This window comes from Nannobrachium achirus, assembly GCF_963921795.1.
Source record: "Nannobrachium achirus genome assembly, chromosome: 5".
NCBI classification, from domain to species: Eukaryota; Metazoa; Chordata; class Actinopteri; order Myctophiformes; family Myctophidae; genus Nannobrachium; species Nannobrachium achirus.
In genome coordinates this window covers 8,356,482-8,379,409 of record NC_137814.1, presented here as the reverse complement: position 1 = coordinate 8,379,409, position 22,928 = coordinate 8,356,482, and the positions used below count along the sequence as shown (strand labels likewise).

At 40.7% G+C, this 22,928-nt stretch overlaps 2 protein-coding genes across 2 annotated transcripts; one reads left to right on the top strand and one right to left on the bottom strand.

Moving 5' to 3' along the window:
• Nucleotides 1-2,188: 2,188 nt before the first annotated feature.
• plekhj1 (pleckstrin homology domain containing, family J member 1) lies at nt 2,189-8,753 on the bottom strand. The gene is made up of 6 exons (XM_080725275.1): nt 8,515-8,753; nt 7,438-7,505; nt 5,929-5,995; nt 4,625-4,715; nt 4,063-4,126; nt 2,189-2,308 (listed from the first exon to the last, which is right to left on the bottom strand). The coding sequence occupies exons 1-6, from the start codon at nt 8,606-8,608 to the stop codon at nt 2,216-2,218; spliced, it is 477 nt and encodes a 158-aa protein (XP_080581401.1). The 5' UTR covers nt 8,609-8,753; the 3' UTR covers nt 2,189-2,215.
• Nucleotides 8,754-9,583: 830 nt separating this feature from the next.
• On the top strand, nt 9,584-16,211 carry sf3a2 (splicing factor 3a, subunit 2). Its single transcript, XM_080726986.1, has 8 exons — nt 9,584-9,622; nt 10,882-11,172; nt 12,142-12,188; nt 12,495-12,604; nt 13,270-13,319; nt 14,060-14,200; nt 14,472-14,540; nt 15,503-16,211. The coding sequence occupies exons 2-8, from the start codon at nt 10,975-10,977 to the stop codon at nt 15,779-15,781; spliced, it is 894 nt and encodes a 297-aa protein (XP_080583112.1). The 5' UTR covers nt 9,584-9,622; nt 10,882-10,974; the 3' UTR covers nt 15,782-16,211.
• The last annotated feature ends 6,717 nt before the right edge of the window (nt 16,212-22,928 follow it).

The window sequence follows — 22,928 nt, the reverse complement described above, 5'->3', positions numbered from 1 at the left end:
GTGGTTGTGTTCCAGTCTCTAGTCTTCACACATCTTTGCTGCTGTGTTTGCACATTGTTGTATTTCTCCCAGTAAGTATGGGAGTTTTTTTTATTATCAGTTTTTGGAAATTTGGATAGATCATTAACTAATTAAACGTGATTATTCCATCACCAGAAAGAAGCAATCAAAAACATAAATGAACACATTTAGACTACATTACATTCTGGCAGGCATATAGACAGGCTGATTCTAATCTAACCCTTAACACAAACACAGTTACATTGTAACTAAACTTGATGTAATGTTTGTTTTGTCTTTTAAATACTGTACAGCTATATCAATCTGGCTATCAGTCTGTTCTTGAGAGATTATGCTTATATAAACCTTGATACAGTTGTTATAAAAAAGAGAGAGAAAAGAAGAAGTGTTGTGCAACATTCTTGAGTTCTTGCTAACAGACCAGACAATGCATCGATTCATTTCTCCTTTCAGGAGGGTTTTATTATTATACATTATTATATATAAAAACAGATCTATAAGATGGCACTGAAATGTATATAACATGAAGTAAAAACAGACTCAACACCTTCCATGTGCAAAACTAAACATTCAATGACAAATCCGGCTCACTGTTGAAAGAACATCATCATGACCAACACCACAAAGGTGTAACCATTTTGTGTTACCACAAAACTACAAGTTGTATTCAGTGTGTGAAATATACCTGGGGATTTCTTTTATTTTTATCATCTACCTAATAATATATTCGCTGCAATTCTGTGGTACCTAAGACTGACAAAATGTGTCCTATTTTTCAGGACTCATCAACTTCCCAACAATGGTCCAACAATTCATTTCCTATAAGAGTTTTGAGACAAAAGTGCAAGAGAGAAGGTACAGTAAGCAGTGAGAAAAGTCTATGTAAAAAAATAATAATCATCAATAACATGTGAACTGTTAAATATGTACAAAAGAACACAGCTTAAAAAGTATTATAAAACTATTATAAACGACTTTATACGATAAACGGGGGGACTTGTCCGGCTCAAAATGTCACCTTTCCATAAACAAGACGGGACTCTGTGGATAAAACAATAAATTCAAGAGTGTAAAATTCTAAACCAATGAAAACCTCTTTAAGCCAGATTTATACCCGATTCATAGTTAGTGTGTCTCGCCAATCTACAAGCTCATAACGGGCTTGCAGATCAGCTACTTTTGATGCACCACACTATAAGTATAAATCAGACTTTACACAATGCTTTGCACTCAGATTAAATACATTCAAAGGTCCACAAAGTCTGGCTTCAGAGAACCAGGGTGAGCACAAAGTCTTGCCTTAACTCCACAGTCTCTGCGCAAACCCTGGCACGTGAGGACGAGTATTTTGGGAACCAGAGGCCTTACTTCTTCACATTTGGGTAAGATTTACAGCAAGTATGACAAGTAAATCATAGTATAAAATATATTTACAATACAGGCAACTAGAATCAATGAAAGGCGATGCATGTGTGAAAATGACACGGGAAAATGTCATGTAACAAACACTCAAAGCAGAAGTTAAGCTACTTTTTACAGTAGTCATCAGCAGTAACTGGAAATACAACAGTTGTTTGACAGAGATAATGGTAGGAGAATATACTAAACAGGAGTGGAAGCCAGTGGTGTACTGTATGTCTGGGAGCATTGGCTGTAACATGAACTACTGAAGTATAGGAAGTGACAGGGCTACAGGAAGTTCCAGTAGATAACATGTAGCCTTGTACTTCCAGTCAGTTCTAACCTTTCAATAGCACAAAATCTTTTTTATTTTTTAGGCTTTATCTCATAGGGAAATTCATTGAGATAAAACTGGGTTGTATGAGGTTAGTGGGCCCATCTACATGAGGATCTTCATAGTCTATGAGTGAAACTAGAAAAGGGATGTGATACTGGACTCAAAGACCGGTGCATAATAGGTGCATCATTGGAACTGGAGGACAAACAAAAAGGAGTATCATTCAAGTTGGCATTTAGCCATGGTAGAAAGTAAACTGTAGAGTAGTATTGCTGACCGAGGCAAATTAAACCCTGGTTAATACCTTGTAGACCAGGTTCCCCAAGGGGTCTAATACTCGGTATTAGCAACACAAGCTCACATTGTGAGATTTATAGGTCTGTTATTTTTGCTAAAAGGTTTGCCTATGATGATGACATGCCCAGAAAAGGGACGCTGGGGTTCATGAGGTTAAAGCTACATGGAAGAGGTGTCTCTAGAGGTGAGCTGCAGTCCGTTGTTGACCTGGAAGCGAGCCTCGTCTGATATACCGTACTGCTCCAGAGGGTCCTGAGGAGAAGCACAAAACACAGTGCAGATGTGTACAGATGTACAGACAGAGAAAACCTCCAGTTCTGCTTCGGGATGACGTGTTTCGTACCTTTAATACCAAGATTGTTATCCGACTTTGGTCGTTCCCTACCAGGTTTTTTTTCGTAACTTTTAAAAGTAGTCACAGCATATCCATCTCAAGTAAGATCCAGTAGATTGTGCACAATCCACACGCACGCCGTGCCACAGCACCGATGACAACAGGATGCACGTGAATCCATCAAACCGTTCCAAGAGATAAAAGCCTAGTTAGCATTGTTTATAACATGGACGCTAGGCAGGATCAGTGTTTCCTGCCAAATGTAACATGGGACGCAAAGCAGATCCGTTTTTTTTTTCCCATATCCGGTTTGAACCGTTTCCCGGTCAAGACAAGATGTGCTACTTTTTGAGCAGATAAACACCAGCGTAATGTTGGATTAAATGAAACAAAAAATAATCCTATCATATCTCGTTAATGGTTGTGAGTGAGTTAATCAGAGCATAAATGAAGGCTCTGGCATTAGCATGAGCAAATTGGCCTGAAAAATAACTATCAGGAGATCACAAGGGGAGGTGAACAGAAGGGAGCAAGGAGGTGTCATTCACTGCTGCCTGCTTTCCCCCTTTCTCTTTTGTAATGCAGTGTTTTGTATTAGTTGATGACATGCATTATTGTGTTGATTTGATATACTATGTTGATTAACTGAACACATAAGGCCACAATAGAAACTAGACCCCAGGAATTGTTTGTGTTTTTTAGCTTTTAGCCTTAACTCACTCACTACCATTGATGAGATTTGACAAGATTTATTTTATAAGCCCCCGATACCATTGACAAGACCTGACAGATTACTGTTTTATCACCGCTTAGAGTCCTCACTCTTGTCCCACCTCTGAAACACGGTATCAGGTTCCCGCTAGCCCAGATGCGGCTATTTCCGTATCAGAGATTTTGATCTACATCTGGGTCAATGTTATTGATGCCCGCAAAAGGTCGATTATCTCAGAATCTATTTTTCCCCTGAGTTTTTGCAGTAAACAAGCCACATTCAAACAAGCCTAGTAATGGAGTGGATTATCCTGGTCACTTTGTTCTTCTCCCAGAGCTACAAGAGATCCTCCTGTACACGCTGGTCAACGCTGTTTTTTGGACATCGTATAACACACGTCCACGGCGTGATTTTGCCATTATTTGTTATTTTCTTTTCTTGGGGACTGTCTAACCAATGCCATGTTACCTCTTTTCTTTAGATTTATTTCATTTGAAAGTAAACTGGCAGAGAAATACTCTCTCGCTGCACAAGCTATTAGGTCAAACTCCTTAGACAGAGACTAGTTTTTATTTTATTTTTGTGTGCTCTGTGCTCAACGTGAGGGGTGCATAATATTAGCAAACATTTTGGTCCTGGGACCTTAGTCAGTGCTATCTATGATATTTGAAAGTGAAATCTCCCTTTAGTGCTATTGGTACAGTAGCTGAGCAGCATCCGGAGGAAGTGCACCTGGTCCACAACATTCTCACTTCCTCATAGTGAATGTTCAGCCAAGCTTTACATTTAAAGGTCCTGGCTTCTGTTGGTGTAGTTGCAGTCTTGTGCCGTTTAATGATTACTGTAAGGCACTCTTACCGTTTAGGGTTTGATTCACTAAATAGCAACACCCATACTATAGAATATATACTACTGTATACTTTATAAGCAGTGAATAGAAGCAAGCACGGTTGAGCTCACCTTGCCAGTCAGCCTGTGGATTTCAGTGCGATAGAATACAAGGTTTCTCCTCATAAACTCATAACTGAAAGAGAAAGGAGGACAACCAAACTGTAACCAAGCAATGTCATAGGCCACAATATAGACAGTAGATTAGAACATCAGTGTTAATTATTTCATTTGTAACTCTGAGTGTGTACATTTGCTGGATTATGGTTTACAACAGTGGTTTCCAAACTGGGGTCCCCAAATAATTTTTTAGAGATTAGCTTAATGTGCAACATTGTTTTCTCACTCAACAGCAAACAAACCAAGTGTATATCTGCACATTTCAAAAGTTACAATTTAACGACTATAAGAACTCTTTTAATACCAAATTGGCCAAATATTACGCAAGAAAGTGGCAAAACAATGTGAAAATAGCCGATTTACAAGCTCTCAACGCCTCAAGGCGCTGTGAGGTTGTAGATCGGTTATTTTCACTCCCCTGAGCCATGGGGAATTCCCTTTGGATTAGTGGTTAAGAAGTTGGCTTTCAAAGCGGGAGCCACAGGTTCAAATCCCAGGTGTTATACTTGCGTACCTGGCTTTGATGATGGAGTCAATCCACTCCACACACTGCTCCTCAGAGTCACACTCAAACAGGTACTTCTTCTCTGCCTCGTCTAGAAATGCTGCAAAGCAATTCAACAAACATCTTTGTTGAGCCACGAATTCCTTGAGATACTCTCTAGTCTCTACTACTGACCCACAAAACCAAAATGAATGTCCAAATCGATTTACGTTGGCATCAGGGCTTTGTGAAAACCTACCCTTAAAAAGAAGAATTTGGAATTCAATAAAGCATGGCACGGGCAGCAGTGGCTCAGGGGTAGAGAAACCGTCATTAGAACAACAAAGAGTTCCCAGGTCGATCCCGGGTTCCCCCAGAGTTAGTGTCGAAGACTCGTTGAGCAACACTCTGAACCCCTAGTTGCTCCCGGTGAGCAGGTTGCTCATCAGGAGCAAATTAGGGGTTTATTGTCTTGCTCAAGGACACTTTGAAACTAACTTTGGGGGAGCCCGGGATCGAACTGGGGGAACCTTCTGGTTCCCAAGCAGCCGCTCTACCTCCTGAGCCACTGCCACCACTAATGTTAATGTAATGTAATCCCATCTCTTTTGTAATTTGTAGTGTTTGTATTTGTTGATGACATGTATCATTGTGGAGCTGCCTCAACAAACAGACAGACACAACAGGTATATAATGTAAATCGTTCATAAACTGATTGCCTGGGGGAGTTAGCGATGGAGCTTAGTACTGCTCCTGGTCTTTCTCTTGTCGTTCAAAGGCCAGATCACCTAGGCCTAGGGGAAGTAGCTGATAAGCAGTCTCTTCCCTTGGATCGTGGATGCAGAACCACTTACCATGATGCTAGCATCTGAAACAGTCTGTGGTTGGTTGGTGTGGCTAGGATCAGGTGTAATATTAGGTTGTGTGTTAGAACTGTAATTTTTCCTGCTTGGCAAAAACACTCATACACAACACTACATTCATGCAATGCATTGCAGATCGTCACACAAGGAGTCTGCTTTACACCATTAACAAAGTCTGAGACCTTAGTATGTTGACTATTCAGAAACAGCAGATCTACAAGCTTGTGTTGGCTGTTCAGAAACAGCAGAACTACAAGCTTGCAGAGCCTGTACATCTGCTACTTTTGAAGAGTGAGAACTACTAATTTAGAAGGAATTATTTTGTTGAATGGACCTCAGGTTAGTACACAAAGCATCCTTCAAAATGTGCAAACTCATCATAGTTGACCTGTTCATTGGTTAACTCAATCACTAAATGAGAAACCACCCGTCAGTCAGTGTTGTTAGGCTGTGAGGAGGAGGATGACTCACCGATGGAGAAAGCCTGATTGTCCTCCCTCTCGACGCGACACTGTTCCAGCAGCAACGCTCCTATTGGCTGGAACAACAACATTCAATTAACTTGTGTGATTGACAAGCAACCTTTATACGACACGACAAGTTGATACAAACGTACGTGTATTTTATTTATTGTGTGTTATGTTTATTATTTTTTTGTTATATTTGATTTAGATTTGTATTAAAGATCTCCATTAGCTGGTGCCATAGCAACCAGCTAGTACACACACACACACACACACACACACACACACACACACACACACACACACACACACACACACACACACACACACACACACACACACACACACACACACACACACACACACACACACAAATACATAGATTTTACAGTGAATATTAAAGGTACATACAATTTAAGATTATTTAAAATGTACTGTAAATGCAGCAGATGTAGCCTGTATGTGGAATACTGTAGCAGTCAACCTTTTTAATATTGATTACATAGTAGGATGCCACAGAACACCATTTCTGATATAGTTTGATCTCTCTCTCTGACTGCAATTTAATAACATTTTAAAGTTGATTGTTGATGATTCGTCTGACAATTTGACATGATACTAATTTGGTCCTGAAATAAAGACACTGATCAAAGTAGTAGCCAATGTTACTGTACATCACTTACATGCAACAATGGTGAAGGCCAGCTATCAATAATTTAGCTGGGGACCCCCTGGAACCCCCTCAAGGACCCCTGGAGGTCCCTGCACCTCACAGTGAGAACCACTACAGTAGTGTGTGTCCACCCAGAAGGAGGTAACATTCAACAACCTTGTTGCACAGACTCAAACCTATAGTTTATACTGTATCAGATAAGCTATCTACTCGTAGCTCTCATCTCTGGGCATATACAGTATGTACCCGACCAATCAAAGCTGTGGGACATTAATGACGTGGCGTGAGCTCCTACAAATTTCAGGATGTGCCAGCCAAGTGGCCCACAGCCTGGAAGACGTTCCAAAATACGTCCCGAGCCAGAATGTGCCTCACAATGCTTGCCTTACAGTCTAAAGCTGCGTTCACACAGGCAGCTACAAAACATAGGCCTACAGGCTACCATTCCTTTTCAATGGAAGCAACAGCGACATGAAGATACAAATCTGACATTTGTAGCAGCTACAAAAGCTACAGTGGCTACAAAGCTACAAAAAGGTTTGAGAGCTGTAGGCCAGTTCAACTTCAGCTACAAAGACGCAAAGCTACACAGACGCTAGCCTGTGTATCTTTTGTATCTGCCACAGTGTGAACGCGGCATAAAGAAGACACTCCCTGTGAGACTTAGGCTGTAAGACAACCCCTGTGAGACAGATTTTCTGTCAGACTTACACCGTATAAATTAGTCTTCATGCACGCTGCTGCCTGCTGTGTGTGCGTGCTGGCGCGCGCGCATGTGTGTGAGACTGTGAGTGAGAGAGAGAAAGAGAGAGACAGACACCAGTGTGGTTTCTTTGACCTCACCTCTTCCTCGTCGGTCCGGAAATAGAAGAGGAAATTGACCACCAGTTTCACCAGCCTCTTCTTGACAACTGTATACACACACACACATACACACACACACACACACACACACACACACACACACACACACACACACACACACACACACACACACACACACGCAGACAGGGTTAGCAGGAAACAGACTGACAGCCAACAACAACAAAGATATGAGTGGACGAACTGCTTGTGTGCCAAGCATGGCATGTCGTTCCGTTACACAGCTGAGTAGTCTCATGGAAAACATGTCATTCGATCCTCCTGCCACCCATTCATTCATTCATTCAGGTGAATTACAATGAATGCACCTAGCCGCCCAGACTTAGAGCAAGAAGAAACGGAAGTGCAGTGGGAGTGAGAGAGAGATAAAAGAGGCATGTAACTGTAACATCATAGATCAACAGCTTTATGAGTATGTTAGTTCAAAATACAAATTAATCATCAGTGTTTTGTGAGAGCCACAACAGAAAACCAAATGGACACTCTGGGGTCCATTTGGTTTCAGTTGTGGCTCTCAGAGTTAGATTGACAGTGTATATAGATTGTTACTGTAAATACTGTACATGTATGTTTATTTGGTTTTCTGACTGTCTTATGGTCATATATTTCGCATAGTACTGTGTTGTATTTGTCTGCCATTTAATGTTGTATGAATTGAGTACAAAGGGAAAGGGTCCCCAATTTAAACAAGCCTAAAAGCTTTCTTGTGGTCTTCCTTTTAGTTGACTTTGTGTCAGTGAACTGTACTGCCCTGTTCCTGTTTCCTGGTTTCCTATGCAAACCTCTAATAAAGTAATCAGTCAATCAGATAATAGATACATATATTTTATTAATCCAGAAGGAAATGTATTCTGTTCAACACCTCCAGTTGCCATATATTCATAAAGACTTGTCAGTAAACATGTAGGCTATATAAAATAGGAATAGAATGCAGTGGGGGGGGGGGGGGGGGGGACTACACAAGTTATAAGAAGTTCAAAATCCTAAAGTGTACATAATATGGCAGTGTAGTGCTGCTGGTGCAAAAAAGTTACCAACCATCTCCTTTCTTGGGACCTCTCATGCCCAGCTCTGCTGCCCTCTCAGAGGGCTGTCGGCTCAGATGGACCAACTCCTTCTCGTTGAACCGCATCCTGAATCTGATGACGGTGGTCAAGATGATCCAAGACCAAGACTGACCACAGACTGACGCAGTAACTGACGACAGCAGACAACACACCTTCCTTCCCTCACTGCCTGTACCTTAGCAGCCTACCTGTGCCAGCTGTCTCCCTGCTGCCGCCTGTGCTGCTGCTGAACACATGATCATAGAAGTGAATAAAACCCCCTGGATGCTCTGCTTCTCTGGGAGATATGGATCACAGATCATAAATCATGTGCGGAACATGGAGGTCGCGGTGATATTAAAGAGAAACAGAGCAGAACAGGACACTCCCCTGCCCGTTGTGACACTCCTTTCCTTTTCTCTCACAAGTACAGGCTGGTTCGGTTTCTGCCTGGTACGGAAAGCGTTGGGGGACAATCTGTTTTTTCCAGAGGCGTCAATTGGGTATGGCAGCTGTCATACCTTTGCTACAGGGGGAAATAATAAAATGAACTTCTTAAAATAAAGTCATCATGCCTGTTGCTAAGGTATGGCAACATGTCATGTTGCCATACCTTTTGCTGAACTGACGCCACTGTTTTTTTAGGTTTGTTTTGCGCTACCTGTGGGAAGAAAAGTCTTATTCTGGTTTCTATTCACTGTTCAACTGCTCATATCCGGTTTAAAGCCCGCCCACTGGATCCGGTAAATGTCCACGTCCACATACAGCAAAGCATACAGACTGTTTCCGTATCCGTTATGGACCGGATATGCAAATTACAGTTCTTTGGCACAACGTGAACAACGTGTAAAAACTGGAAACCTTAACTTTTAGTTATATTTAAAAATATATAAAAATCTAAAGAAAAATAAAAAATATATTTTTTAACTCTGCATGCGGTCACTGAAGTGCAACAATAAAGAATCGTGCGTGATTATAGCGTTATTTATTGTAAAGTGTCCCATCATGTCTACATGTTACTGTCAATAAAGTTATTACAAACTCCCACCACTTTGCGCATGCGCACACTTTGTAAACGGCGTGATCAGGACGTAGTGCTGGTGAGTGTTGTGTGTGTTTCTGTGTTCTGTCTGCCTTTAAATGTCTGATACGTGCTTATTTATTCTGTTTAAACATGCATGTGACATCTAACTAGTGAGTTGTTATCTCATACAGGACTGTAGACCAGTCAGGTGGTCTGTAAAGGTGTAGTGTGAAGGTTTAACCGCGGTTAGCTTAGCATTTAGCTCAGCACTCAGCAGTGGTTCATTCACAAAGCCTAATCAATGGAACATTATTAATGTTATAACTAGCTGTAGTTTGATAGAATAGCACTGATGAATGTTATCACGGCTAATCTCTCATTGCTGTAGATAGCTATCTTATCAGCATGTTAAAACTGTGACTTTTGCTCACTTGGAAGTCTTTTTCTTTACATATCAACTGCATAGTACTGTGTTCTATTCGTCTGTCATTCAATGTTATATGAGATACTTAAATGGTTTCCTGTGGAAATAAGCTTTGTCTTGTCTTGGATCTCCTTTTAGTAGACCTTGTACCAGTGAACTGTACCGTCATGAAACTGTACCTTTTCCTATGCAAACTTATAATAAAGTCTTCAATCAATCAATCAATCAATTTAGAAAGCTAACAATACGATTTGTTTATCGAGTTATATTTGTCACTTTTAAATCCATAATGTACCGGTAATAATTAGGGATTGTAATTCACAGTACTGCACTTGACAGCCTGGGATCAAGACCATCATAAATGTATTTTATCGATTTTTAGTGTGACATTTGCATATCTATGACGGATACGAAGTAAAAGTCAGACTCGATAAAATACATAATATGACAGTCTTGATCCAAGGCTAGTAGCCTACATTGTAAAAACTGTACAGTTGTGCATAACGTTATACACAATTTTCCTCTTGAGTCTAAAATGTCACATTTCATACTCTGGCTCCTTAATATCACCAGTCAGCCAATACAAGTAATTACCTTGGACACTTTTATTATACCACCTTCACAACCTGTGCCTTGGACGTTGTTTCTTTTGAAATCATGCCTTATTGTTCTAGTATAGATAGGCTATAACACAGAGTGCCAAATTTGTATTCTATTGTCCAAAACATAAGTGCTGATAAATAAATTGAACAGAATTACATTTTAATTACATTTTAAGCATCGCAAGGTGACCAATAAACCGACATAACTATGGATTCTGTTCTGCTGTGCTACATGTTTTTCTAATAATCCATCGTGTTTCTACTACTCGTGACCAAGTTCTACCATATGTTGTTCATTCTTTTCCTCAGGAACATAGGAGGAGAAGCTCTGCTCATTGCTGCTGTCCAGTGGTGACTGGACTAGTGTGTTTGTGTGTCTCTGGGTAATCGACCTCTTCAGAGATGGATTTCCAACATCGAGCTGGAGGGAAGACGGGGAGTGGAGGCGTGGCGTCGGCCTCGGAGAGTAACCGTGACAGACGGGAGCGGTTGCGGCAGCTGGCCCTGGAGACCATCGACATCAACAAGGACCCCTACTTCATGAAGAACCACCTGGGCTCCTATGAGTGCAAACTGTGTCTGACGCTGCACAACAACGAGGTGAGGTGGAGGCACAAACCCATGCCTGATTTGATACACTGAAAATAGCCGATCTACATGCTAACCTGTCGTGGTAAGGGTTGGGATCCTTTAGGTTTGTAACGATTCCGATTACTTAACGGTTCCAAATGAAACCTTAAAGGAGTAGTTCACCCCCAAAATGACTTTTTTTCTATTGATTAGTCATTCCATGGAGACTTGAGTTCAATAATTTTGGGGGTGAACTACTCCTTTAAGGACTTCAACTCTGATAGATTCACTCTGGTGCATTCAAACCTGGATAGTTTGAGTGGCGCAGTTACATACAAAGTGAATGCAAAGACGCGACGCAAACGGTTGCTTCGATATCTTTGCCCCAGTTGGAAAAATCCATTTGAAGCGACCTTCGCTTCCCCCCGACTCCACCCATCGTGTATTGACAGCCAATCAGCGTTAATGTTGTCCGGAGACAGGGAAACACCTGTTTTTTTACAGGTGTTTCGCTTTGATTCTGACGAGACATAGTTATTTTCAAACTTTGGCCAGCGGGAACAAAGTGAAGCGATTGAAGGTGCTCGGACTAGAAACAAATATATCTCTCCAGGTTCGAATGCACCATCAGAGATATGGTTGTCTTTGAAATTAAAATGTTGGAGCACCACTGGTATAGTAATTGTATAGCAGACGTGAAGTCCACAAACCAGTGCTTGACAGTGGGATAAAAAATGGTTCCGTTTCCGTAAATGGTTCCAAATGTGGAACCGATTCCTGGTTCCTCAATGTTGCAGTCGGTTCCTCCGGATCCCAACACTAGTCGTGGATTCAGCGCGTTGTGAGCTTGTAGATCGGCTGCTTTTGGCTCACAACGCTTTCGTCGTACGACAAAGTATAAATCGAGCTTAATACTCCTGTGTTGTCTCTGAAGTTGAGGGTGGGTTTTGCCACGTCTTGCAAGCTAAATGTCCTGTTTTGTTCCCCTCTCCATTTCAGGGCAGCTATTTGGCGCACACGCAAGGAAAGAAACATCAGACCAACTTGTAAGTTTCACGTTTTGCTTTTGTTTATTTGAAATGGATCCCCAGTAGTTGATGCCATGGTAGTCTTACTGGGTCCACAAAAAAGCATAATTATAAAACACATAAAAACAACATTAAATTGCATGAATTCTCCTTACAGTTACAAACAGATAATAAAGAACAATGATACTACATTACACAATATTGCAATTTTGCCTAAAGTTATTCTTTGTCAGAATATTTAGCCAAAGTCAAAGTGTGGATAAAAAAGGTGTGACTGTGACCTGTAGGCTGTGTCCTCACACTGTGCTCTGTGACTGCTTTTAGAGCGAGGAGAGCAGCCAAAGAGGCCAAAGAAGCTCCTGCCCAGCCCGCTCCGGAGAAGGTCAAGGTCGAAGTCAAGAAGTTTGTGAAGATCGGTCGACCGGGATACAAAGGTACGGCGCTGGTTGCATCATGGTCAGACGCCAACGCCTCTTAGTCTAAACTATAATCATGGACTACTCCTTTCACACTGTTTCACAAATCGGACATCAGGACTTTAGCTTATGTTAAACCCATGATTAAACAGCAAGGGTTACACCCCGCCACTCCGACATGTCTCCTTTCTGACATGTCTCCATTCCGACACTAACCCTATCTCTAACCCTAACCCTAAACTTAACCCCTGTGGGAGTGTCGCCACTCCGAATATTAGAAGTCAATTTCGGAGTGGCGACATGTCGGAATGGAGAGCGACTCCCAACAGCAAGACATTATTTAACTATGGATGTTGTTGACACACAATTCCAAGTGGAGTCAGTGCCTTAATGGCCTGTTGATGTGGTATAATCAATGCAACATACAATGGGCTCATGTGTATTACTGCTGCTCTTATAACATGGTTGTAGCAATAGCCATTATAGGACCAATGCATAACCAACGTACATACTTTGTAGCTTTTCTTACTATTGCTGTTATTCTGTATTATTTGTTTATGCATATACAGTGTAAGATGTAACAATATAAACAATGGTGATACTTCAGTGAAGAGTTCCAATTCAACCATGTTATAATTCAAGTTTTAAGTTTGTATTAAACAATGCATCTCTCTTCTCCTTAGTCACCAAACAGAGAGACTCAGAGACCGGACAACAGTCTCTACTATTTCAGGTTAGTACATTGTGTTAAACAAAATAAATAAATAACAAAAAACAGAACAGAACCGTTTTGACACAAACAAAACCAAACTATGAATATATTAACAAACACATCATCTGTATATTAAGATTGAGTCTTCATAGAATACAGTATGTACTAGACTAGTATATAGTCTTTGTCGGGTGGAAACCTCATTATATCCCAAACTGTTGTATTTCAGGATTCAAATTCAAAAGTAGCAGATTGACAAGCTCGAAATGTGCCGCTTCACAGCTTCGTAGCTGTTCGAGCTTGTAGATCTGCTACTTACTGTAATGTTTGGTACTTTTGTTTGACACTGTAGTATGATCAAGTAGGATGTTGCTATTGATTTACAAAAAACAAAAAAGTATAATATAGAAATAAGAGGTTTTTGCCCCACAGCAACGATATCCAAGTTATTTTCTCTTTTGGGGAGGTAAACTCACGTTTCCCATAGAAAGGTGATGGCATTCACTGCAAACGTTTTCCCATATTCTACTTTGTACATACCGTACAGTGTTTTAGATTTGTTGACGATATTGCATTTTGGTGTTAATTTTATGCTACATTATGTTGATGAATTAAATACATAGGACCTCAATGGAAACGGGTCCAAAGAAACTTTTTTGTTTTATCCTTTTAGCACAAATGTCTTACTGTACTGTACCTTGTGCTGTTTACATTTCTGACTAATAAAGTATTCAATCAATCAATTCCCTGCCTGTCATCAGATTGACTACCCAGAGATAGCGGAGGGCATTGGACCCAGACATCGCTTCATGTCCGCCTACGAGCAGCGCATCGAGCCCCCAGACCGCCGTTGGCAGTACCTGCTGCTGGCTGCAGAGCCCTACGAGACCATCGCTTTCAAGGTGCCCGAGAGCCACGCTTTTTATTAACACATTTCAACGTGCCATCCCTGTTTTCGCCATGTCATTATCTGCGTAAATTAGCAGCTCCATAAGCTCGCAACGTATAGCTCTACGAAGCATTGTGAACGTGTAGATTTTTGCCATTTCAATGCAAGTACTGGAATCTGTCCACTAGGAAGAGGTATTAATGACATCTCTCTGTGTGTACTGTATATATACAGTATGTACTACAGTATGTTTCTGGCGCTGACGGCACGTGTTGTTCTTTCAGGTTCCCAGCAGAGAAATTGATAAAGCTGAGAATCGCTTCTGGACCCACTGGAATAAAGAGACTAAACAGGTACCTAATGTTTCCCACAGGTTGAAAATGTACTGTTTAAAATGTAACCCTAACCCTTATCATCATTATTAGGCCTATTATTACTTCATCCAATACAAGTGAAGTATCACTCTTGTCAACACCAATTCACGCTAAAATGTATATGCTATCATCTCCTGTACCACCTTGATTATATAAATTTCATTAATCAGTTGTTGTGTCCTTTAAGTGTTTGTTGGTGTCATGCTCCGAAAATAGCTGACCTACAAGCTCACAATGCATTGCAGATGTGTTGTGAGCTTATAGATCACACAGCTAAGTATAGTTCAGGCATTACGGCGGCATTGAGGTCCACCAAAATACATTTTGGTCGACTAAATCAACTCTGTAGTTCAGAGGTCTTCAACAGGGGGTCTGGGACGCCTAGGGGGTCCTCAGAGTTACTACAGGGTGTCTGCTAAATCTTTGTTTGATCATGTTTGATCACTTGAACCCTAGCATCCCTATTCTTAGTGGAACATTAGCCAAAAAATAGTAGATCTGCAAGCTCACATGTGAGCTTGTAGATCAGCATTTCTTTTGGCACAGAGGTTCGGTGTAGAGGGAAAAGAAGAGCAGACTAGTAGGTATTGACAGTTCAAGTGGTTAAATATATGAAAATACACATTAACCCAGCCTACACATGATGGTGCTGTCAAGTCTAAATTGTATAAGAAATAATCATGTACATTTTTAATCTGCAACTATACAATATGAAGTGGGGGTCCCTGCTTCATCTCTCTCAGAGCTAAGGGGTCCTTGGTCTGAAAACGTTGAAGACCCCTGCTGTAGTTTTAGTTGACTAAAATCTTATGGTCTTTAGTCAGGTAAAACTAAAACATGATTAAAACTAAATGGAATTTTACTCAAAAGTCTATGACTAAAATGTCCAAATGAACGCTGCTCTGTTCCAACCCGTCTCCTGTATTGTGTGTGGCGTGCAGTTCTTCCTGCAGTTCCACTTCAAAATGGAGAAGGCGGGCGTCCCCCAGAACAGCGGCCCCCCTCCTCAGATAGGGGTGAAGAGACCCCCTCCCCTCATGGGTGGCATGGGGCCCCGGCCGCCCAACGAGCCCATGCCCCCTCCCCCTCCGGGAGGCATGCCCCCGCTGCCCCCGGGGGCTCCGGGAGGTCCCGGGATGCCCCCTCCTCAGATGCCCCCTCAGCTGCCCCCCATGCCGATGAGACCCCCTCCTCCAGACGGCCTTCACCGTAATCACTGATCGGCTCTCCACCTCCAATAAGAATTGGCGTCGCTCTTTTGTTGTGTAATATTGGCGTTCTGTGTGGATGGATACTCATGACACAAACATTAGTTCCAAAAAAATATATATTTTCGGGCAAATTAATTCCATGGACAAATGCCCCCTCTACGTAAGAGTGTACAGTTTCCATTCAACTGTAGATATTGTGGGGCGTTTTTTTGGTTTTATTCTGTCAGACTAGTTGTCCGTATTCAGTGGACTTGGTGCATTTTTGTTTGTGTTTTACCGGTCATATTTTTATGTAAGCCTATAGCACCTCTGTGAAGAAAAAAAGAAAAAAGCAGTTCCAATTCAGCTATTCCTGTTTTTGTATAAAATTTGAACATTGTGGAACATGAATCAATGAATGGGTCAGCTTTTAATATTCATTTTTGTAATTAAAATGTGAACAAACGTTTGGTGTCTCATTACATGTTTCATAGATACAAGGCATACTATCAGACAAGAGATGTCACAACTTTCACACACAGAGCTTTATTGATGTATTTGATAGATAGATTTCACAGTGACAGAAGCCTGGTGTTAATGATGAAAGGCCTTTACATGCAAACGTTGACATGTTATTGGTTTATGGATAAAACCCCAGAATGTTTCAGAGAAAAGGCTTAACACAAGGTTTTATAGCTCCAATCTGTAACATTGATGTCCCTATCTGGGACTAAAACTCTGGTCTCGCACACAAGTATAATTTTTACTGCTGAGTCAAGACAAGCTTTTTGGGCAAGGGAATTATTTATGCTTCATATATACCACTAGTGGGCCTACCTGACCAGCAAAAGAGCAGGGGTTTCCACAATTTAGTTTTAATGTGTGAACATACGTTTGGACACATTGAATGAGAAGCTGTGCTCAAACCTTTGACTGGTAGTGTACTTCACCCATACAGATCGGCCAGAATAATGTTTTATTCCATTAAAGTTAGGAATTGCAGCTTTAATTTCTAAAATATAGTCAGGTTACTGCACCTTGGGATAATAAAGGTATCTATCTATCTATAGGTAATCCCAGTCATGATTTCAGATAATTCTAGGACATTTTAGAACATAAGCACTTTGTTCAATAAATCTCACCACAGACACAGTGCACATTTAATTAAGATAATTCATGTCATCTTAAAAGTTCATAAATGGGCTGGTTCTCCAAAAACAATCTAATATAAATAGTTAAAATCTAATTGTAATATTAAAAATGTGTCACCAATGCATCAACATCTTGCACAGCAATGAAGTCTCATTGCTCACGTTTCTACTAATTCTACTTCTGACCTGGGGATATTTTTTGCTGTTTGAAAAGCAACAAGTTCTAACACAAATATCTAATTTCTATATAGGTACCAGGCCAGCTACACAGTAAAACATTTCAGTGTTCTAATTTCTTTTCTAAACCAGAGTTACAAAAGGACCCTAACAGGTCCATGTGGTTCCATTTGTTCACTCTGAGTTAATTCAATATCTAAACTAAAAAAATACACATTCATGTCAAGTTTCGGTAGCTTTTTTCTTCTGCATTTTCTTTTTGGGTTTCATCTCCTCTTCCTCCTTCTCCTCTTCTTCCTTTCCCCCTTCCTCCTTCTCCTCTTCCTCATTTACCCCCTCCTCTTTGTGTTCTTTTGGGGTTTTCCTCTCTTTAGTTTTCTCCTTCAGACCCTCGTCTCTGTCGCTCGGGGCTCTCCCAGTCCCGTCCTTTAATTTGCCATGTTTTGGTTGTTTCTTATCAGCTCTGGGCTTCTTTTTGTTCCGTCTTGATGCTCCTTTCTTTGACTTCTCTCTTTTGTCTGCACCACCTTCGTCACAATCACCCTCATCTTCGTCACACTCATCATCATCATCGAAGTCTGGCCACCAAAGCATCATGACCTCCCATAGAGAGGACTGGGGCTGGCAGGACACAACATGAGAGTTATAAGCAGTGGAAGATTCAAGTACTACATGTTTTTACCTGAGTAAAGGTATCAATACCACCAGGGACGTGCTGGGCCCCTGATTCAGCCTGGGAAAAAGAGTTGTAGAGGCCCTCATTGCGCGCTATAGAGAGAGATCTCTCTCTATAGCGCTGCTGCTACTCAAAGATTTGCCATTTCAGATCATGACAAATGACAAGTGACAAGCCAGTGGGCCAATTACTGTACATGAGTTATATTTCGTCGTTGTCAGGTGGAAACCTTGTATGTCCAAAACCGTTTGTTTTGTATTTATCATTTTAAAAATGATTTAAACTATTGAAAACAGCCGATCTACAAGCACACAACGCCTCGCACCGCGAGGCGTGGTGTGCTTGTAGATCTGCTGTTTTCACTACTTTCGTGCAACGGCCTTGTATGATGAAGCAGGGCTTTGCTTTGCGAATAAATTTGCCCGACAGTGACAATTTACTTTGTTGGCCGCCCAGCCCCCAAAATGGAACGAAGGCCAACATTTTATTTTGATTTTTTTCCTAATGGCCGGCCTGGACCGGCCAGGAATGAACCGGCCGTTTGGGAGTTGTCCCGCTTTTCCCAATGGCCAGCACGTCCCTGAATACCACCATGTAGAATGCTAAGTCTGGTATTCAAAATGAACTAGTAACGAGTAAAAGTAGGCTACAAAAGTATTGGCATGAAAGTACTAAAAGTAAAAGTATATAGGACTCATTATGCACAATATCCCATGTTACATGTTTTCAAAAGAAATCTGAGCTTGTATATTGGCAAATTTCAAACAGCCATGGCTGAAGTGGTTAATGTAAGTTTTACAAAGTAACTACTAAAGTTTTCAAAATGTAAAAGTATAATATTTGCCTCTGAGATGTAGTGGAGTAGAAGTAAAAGTATTGAACATTGGACATACCCCAGTAAAGTGAAAATATATCAAAATGGCACTTAGGCTACATAACAGTAGCTAATTCCATGACTGGTTATAAGAATATTACAATAACATATAGCTGTTTTCAAGGACCAACATAACTGAGAGAGTATATTAGGCCTGCAAATGGAACCAAATCCATTTGGTGGTTTTCAATGTGGGGTCTGATCAGGGGTCTACAATCTATAGTTTAATTCCATTATAACCAGTGGTGGAAAGTAACTATATGTGTACATTTGCTCAAGTTCTGGTTTGCCAGGGTTAAGGCCCATTCCCACTGGGCCTAACAGATAAAAAAATCTCTTTCTCCAGATATTCTTCCATTCAAAGTGGATGGTAGATACAGATAAAAAGAAAATATCTGCCACAGATAAAAAAAAATATCTGTGGCAGGTATTTTTTTTATCTGCATCTACCATCCACTTTGAATGGAAGAATATCTGGAGAAAGAGATTTTTTTTATCTGTTATCTGGTATGACTGACTTGTCTTGTTTAATATAGTTCCAGCCTTCAGCAAACAGATTTGGTGCAGACCAGAGTGATTGGGAAACTGGGCTATAGACCCCTGAGGCCCCTGCAAAATTAGTAGGCTACAGTAAAACTTTTCTTAGGTATTCTTTTTTGCATACTTTAAACTATAAGGTTTTTTATACTTCTCTAATACTTCTCAGAGGAAAATGTTGAACTTTTTATTCCACAAAAAAATATTTTACAGCGACATGGCTTCTTCCATGTAGGATAGCTTATACCTTTACATTTACTAGTAAGTAAAAGTAAATGTAATTTTGTGTCTACTTTTAATCAAGTAACATTTTTAATAAAATTTTACTTCTCATTCATTCTAATCTACATGTGCCATATTGCAACTTTAATCGACCACTGATAGGCAGCCTACATGGCCTTCTTATTATTTTTAATTTGTCTCAGGGTTACACATTGGCTACGTCATTAAAAGTTTAGTAGCCAGAGAATAAGTATTTAAAAAGTAGCTCATATAATAGTTCAGGTAGTGACTAGTCGGTTCTATCAAATCAAACCATGGATCAAACTCATTCGTCATTTTATTCCAGGTGAAACCACGCCCCCTTGTGGTGGCTCGACAGGATCATGCCTCAGCCCACTGACATGGATGTTTCTGTTTGTTTTAGTTAACAACACATGGCATGTTCTAACCGACGTTATGTATCTTTATTCTGAAACAGCTGTGTAAACGTCCTGTAACTTACAGACTGGTCTTTTATTTGACAATTAGCACACAAAGAGCTGCAGCTGTAACAGAATGTAACACAACAGGCTGTAGGCCCGCTGCTCGGCTGGAGAGACTTGTCAACATCAACAACAAGGACCTTAACAATAATATGAGCACATCATGTGTCCAGAGGATATGGTGCACCATGGGCTAGTAAGTGACACCATAATATTTGCTTATATCAGCTTATGTTCAGATTTTAAACTGTGTGTGTGTGTGTGTGTGTGTGTGTGTGTGTGTGTGTGTGTGTGTGTGTGTGTGTGTTGATTTATATACAAGACTACTACTGCATATTTGATGTACTCATCATGATGAACTTGTAGGGCTGCTGCTATAATGACATTATGCCACACATTGCTGCCTCATCTGGCAAATGTACTCAGTTACTGTAGTCTGTTAGGCCTACTTGGGTAGGTAGCCTACTTTTAGCCTATTTAATTGATATTGAGTTTTATACTTTGTCTATTTGAAAATAGCAGATCTACAAGCTCACAATGTGCCACAATGCCATGCGTGTAGGTCTGTTGCTTTGCTTTAGAAAGATTTTGAAAACATGTTTGAAATGGAACACTCTGAATAATAATGTGTGTACTTACTTTTGGAACTTTATTTAGGCTATATTTGATAGTTTAATACCTGCCAGACCATAGGTCTACTTGTCAGCTGTCGTAACGACGCTGTGGGAACGCCCCCTGGTTTACTTGTGTCGGGCAGAAAACCACGTGATCTAGCACAGACCTCCAGTCTGCAACCCGACAGAAGCGTTTCGCTGCCCTCCAAAAAGGATTGCAAAGCGACTTTGCCACATGCCGGACAGTTGTTGTACGATTGGTGTTCTAATAGACGAGGAGATAACTCCGGAGCATTATTTTGCGAGTGTTTAGTGTTGTGTTAGTTGTGTAGTACAGTGTTAACACACTGTACGATGTTGCGTGGTCGGCGAGTCATCAGGTCGTTAGATTATTTCACACTAAACAAGTGACTTTCTTTCTTGAAATCGTCTGTCATAATAATATTGTTGTGGTTTTCACACTATGAGATTGATCACACACTGTCAGATATTTCACCAGGATGATCCTTGCCAAAGCAAGAGTCACAAATAAAATAAAAACGGTTGAAAATGGATAACATAAAGCCTATACATTGGGAGGGGGAACAGCATTGTGTAAAGCTATGTCGCATTGTGACATTTTACAGGGTATAAAAGCTTTTGGAACAAATAACAGCATTTCTTCTCAAAATGCATTTAAAGGTAGCAGCTCTGTTTCATACTGTATGCAGTAGGTGTCAATCCATGGTTTATTCATAGTTTACTCTATTCACGTCTGTAATAAAAACAGCAAAATATTGTTGAACTCAAGTCTCCATGGTGTGAGTATAATCAATAGAAGAAAAGTCATTTTGAGGGTGAACTTTGAAATACATTTTATTTTCTATGTGTTAAACGGACGAGGCTTGCTTAACGAGTTTTAATATGCTACAGCTGGAGAGACAACAAGACGACGTCAATTCTTAATCCAGCAGTGCTGGATTTAAACAACACAATAATCGAATCACGATCATCACATATTGTGTTTGGAAGCTGTTTACTACATTAAGGACTTTATTAATTTGGAACAGAGGATATCCTACAGGTAGGAGGAAAGCAGAGTGGACTTTGTTCAGTGTGTTATTGTCTCTGTTGTTGCGACTTGAGTTAAATGGCCATGGCAGCCCACATTTACATCTCTAAAAGCGTAACACTTTCTCAATTGCCCGGCCGCTTACTATAAATGAATGGAACTGGTTGAGCGACATTCCTAGGCCTAGGTCCTCTCCACACTGTACTGTCCAGTCAGGTCTTTACACAATGGAAATAGAGATTTATTTATGTTTTAATTTAGGCGAGATAAGCTCTCAGTAGGCGGGCGCCTCGTTCGCCTAACGTTCCCTACGCTTCAGTTCATGATATATCCATCCATCGATCTATCCATCGATCTATCCATCCATACAGACAGACAGACAGACAGACAGACAGACAGACAGACAGACAGACATAAGTTCTGTCTGTGCTCACATGCTGTCTGCTCTCATTTAACACGGATCTTTGAGGGTGCGCAGCCTCTTTCATACTGTATGATAAGTTTGCGACAGAGCCAAATATCAATAAGCCCTTTTGCAAATCCCGCCCCATTCTGCCCTGTTACTATGATAGGACATTTGACCCTGGGCAGATTGTTTTTATAGTGGCAGTGAATGGGATTTTTTTTCCCCCTTCATAGCCTCATTACAGCTATATAAAGTACCAAAGGAAAAACATCTAGGTGATATTAATAAAAAGGGAAGACAAAGGTACAGTAGTTACATTGCAAAACAGGGTGTTTACCCGAAAATATATGTTTTAATTTGTTTAATCCCAGTGGGACAGAATCCTCTTTGCAGATTCTTTTATAGTGGTAGTGGATGGGATTTTTTTCCCCTTCATAGCCTCATTACAGCTATATAAAGTACCACAAAAAACACATCTACGTGATATTAATAAAAAGGGAAGAAAAAGGTACAGTAATTACATAGCAAAACAGTAGTTTTCCCCCCGAAAATAAATGTTTTAATTAGTTTAATCCTCTGGATCAGAAAGAGAATAGACCGCGCATTGCATCCTGGGTAGGAAGAGGACAGAACTATAATCCTAACCTCACATAATAGGCTGGCTTTTCGTAATTCTGCCCATTTAAAATATATGTACCCAATCGTGACTCTTAGACCATTGATATGGTCCATGTGAACTAGTTTGTTGAAGCTTATTCATTATGATGAGCGAGATCACGGCCGAGATCGCGGCCGTACCGGGCGATCGCCGTGTCGCGCACTGCGGACAGTTTTGAAAGCCACATTTAACATTCTCCACTGCACAAACTCCACCCCCGATAGCAAAAAGTGAATGTTTTTTTCTGGTTGGCCAGTCAGGGAGTCTCAGGGACCAATCAGAAGGCTGACAAACGGTCTATTGCTACTAGATATCTAGAAACGCTCGGG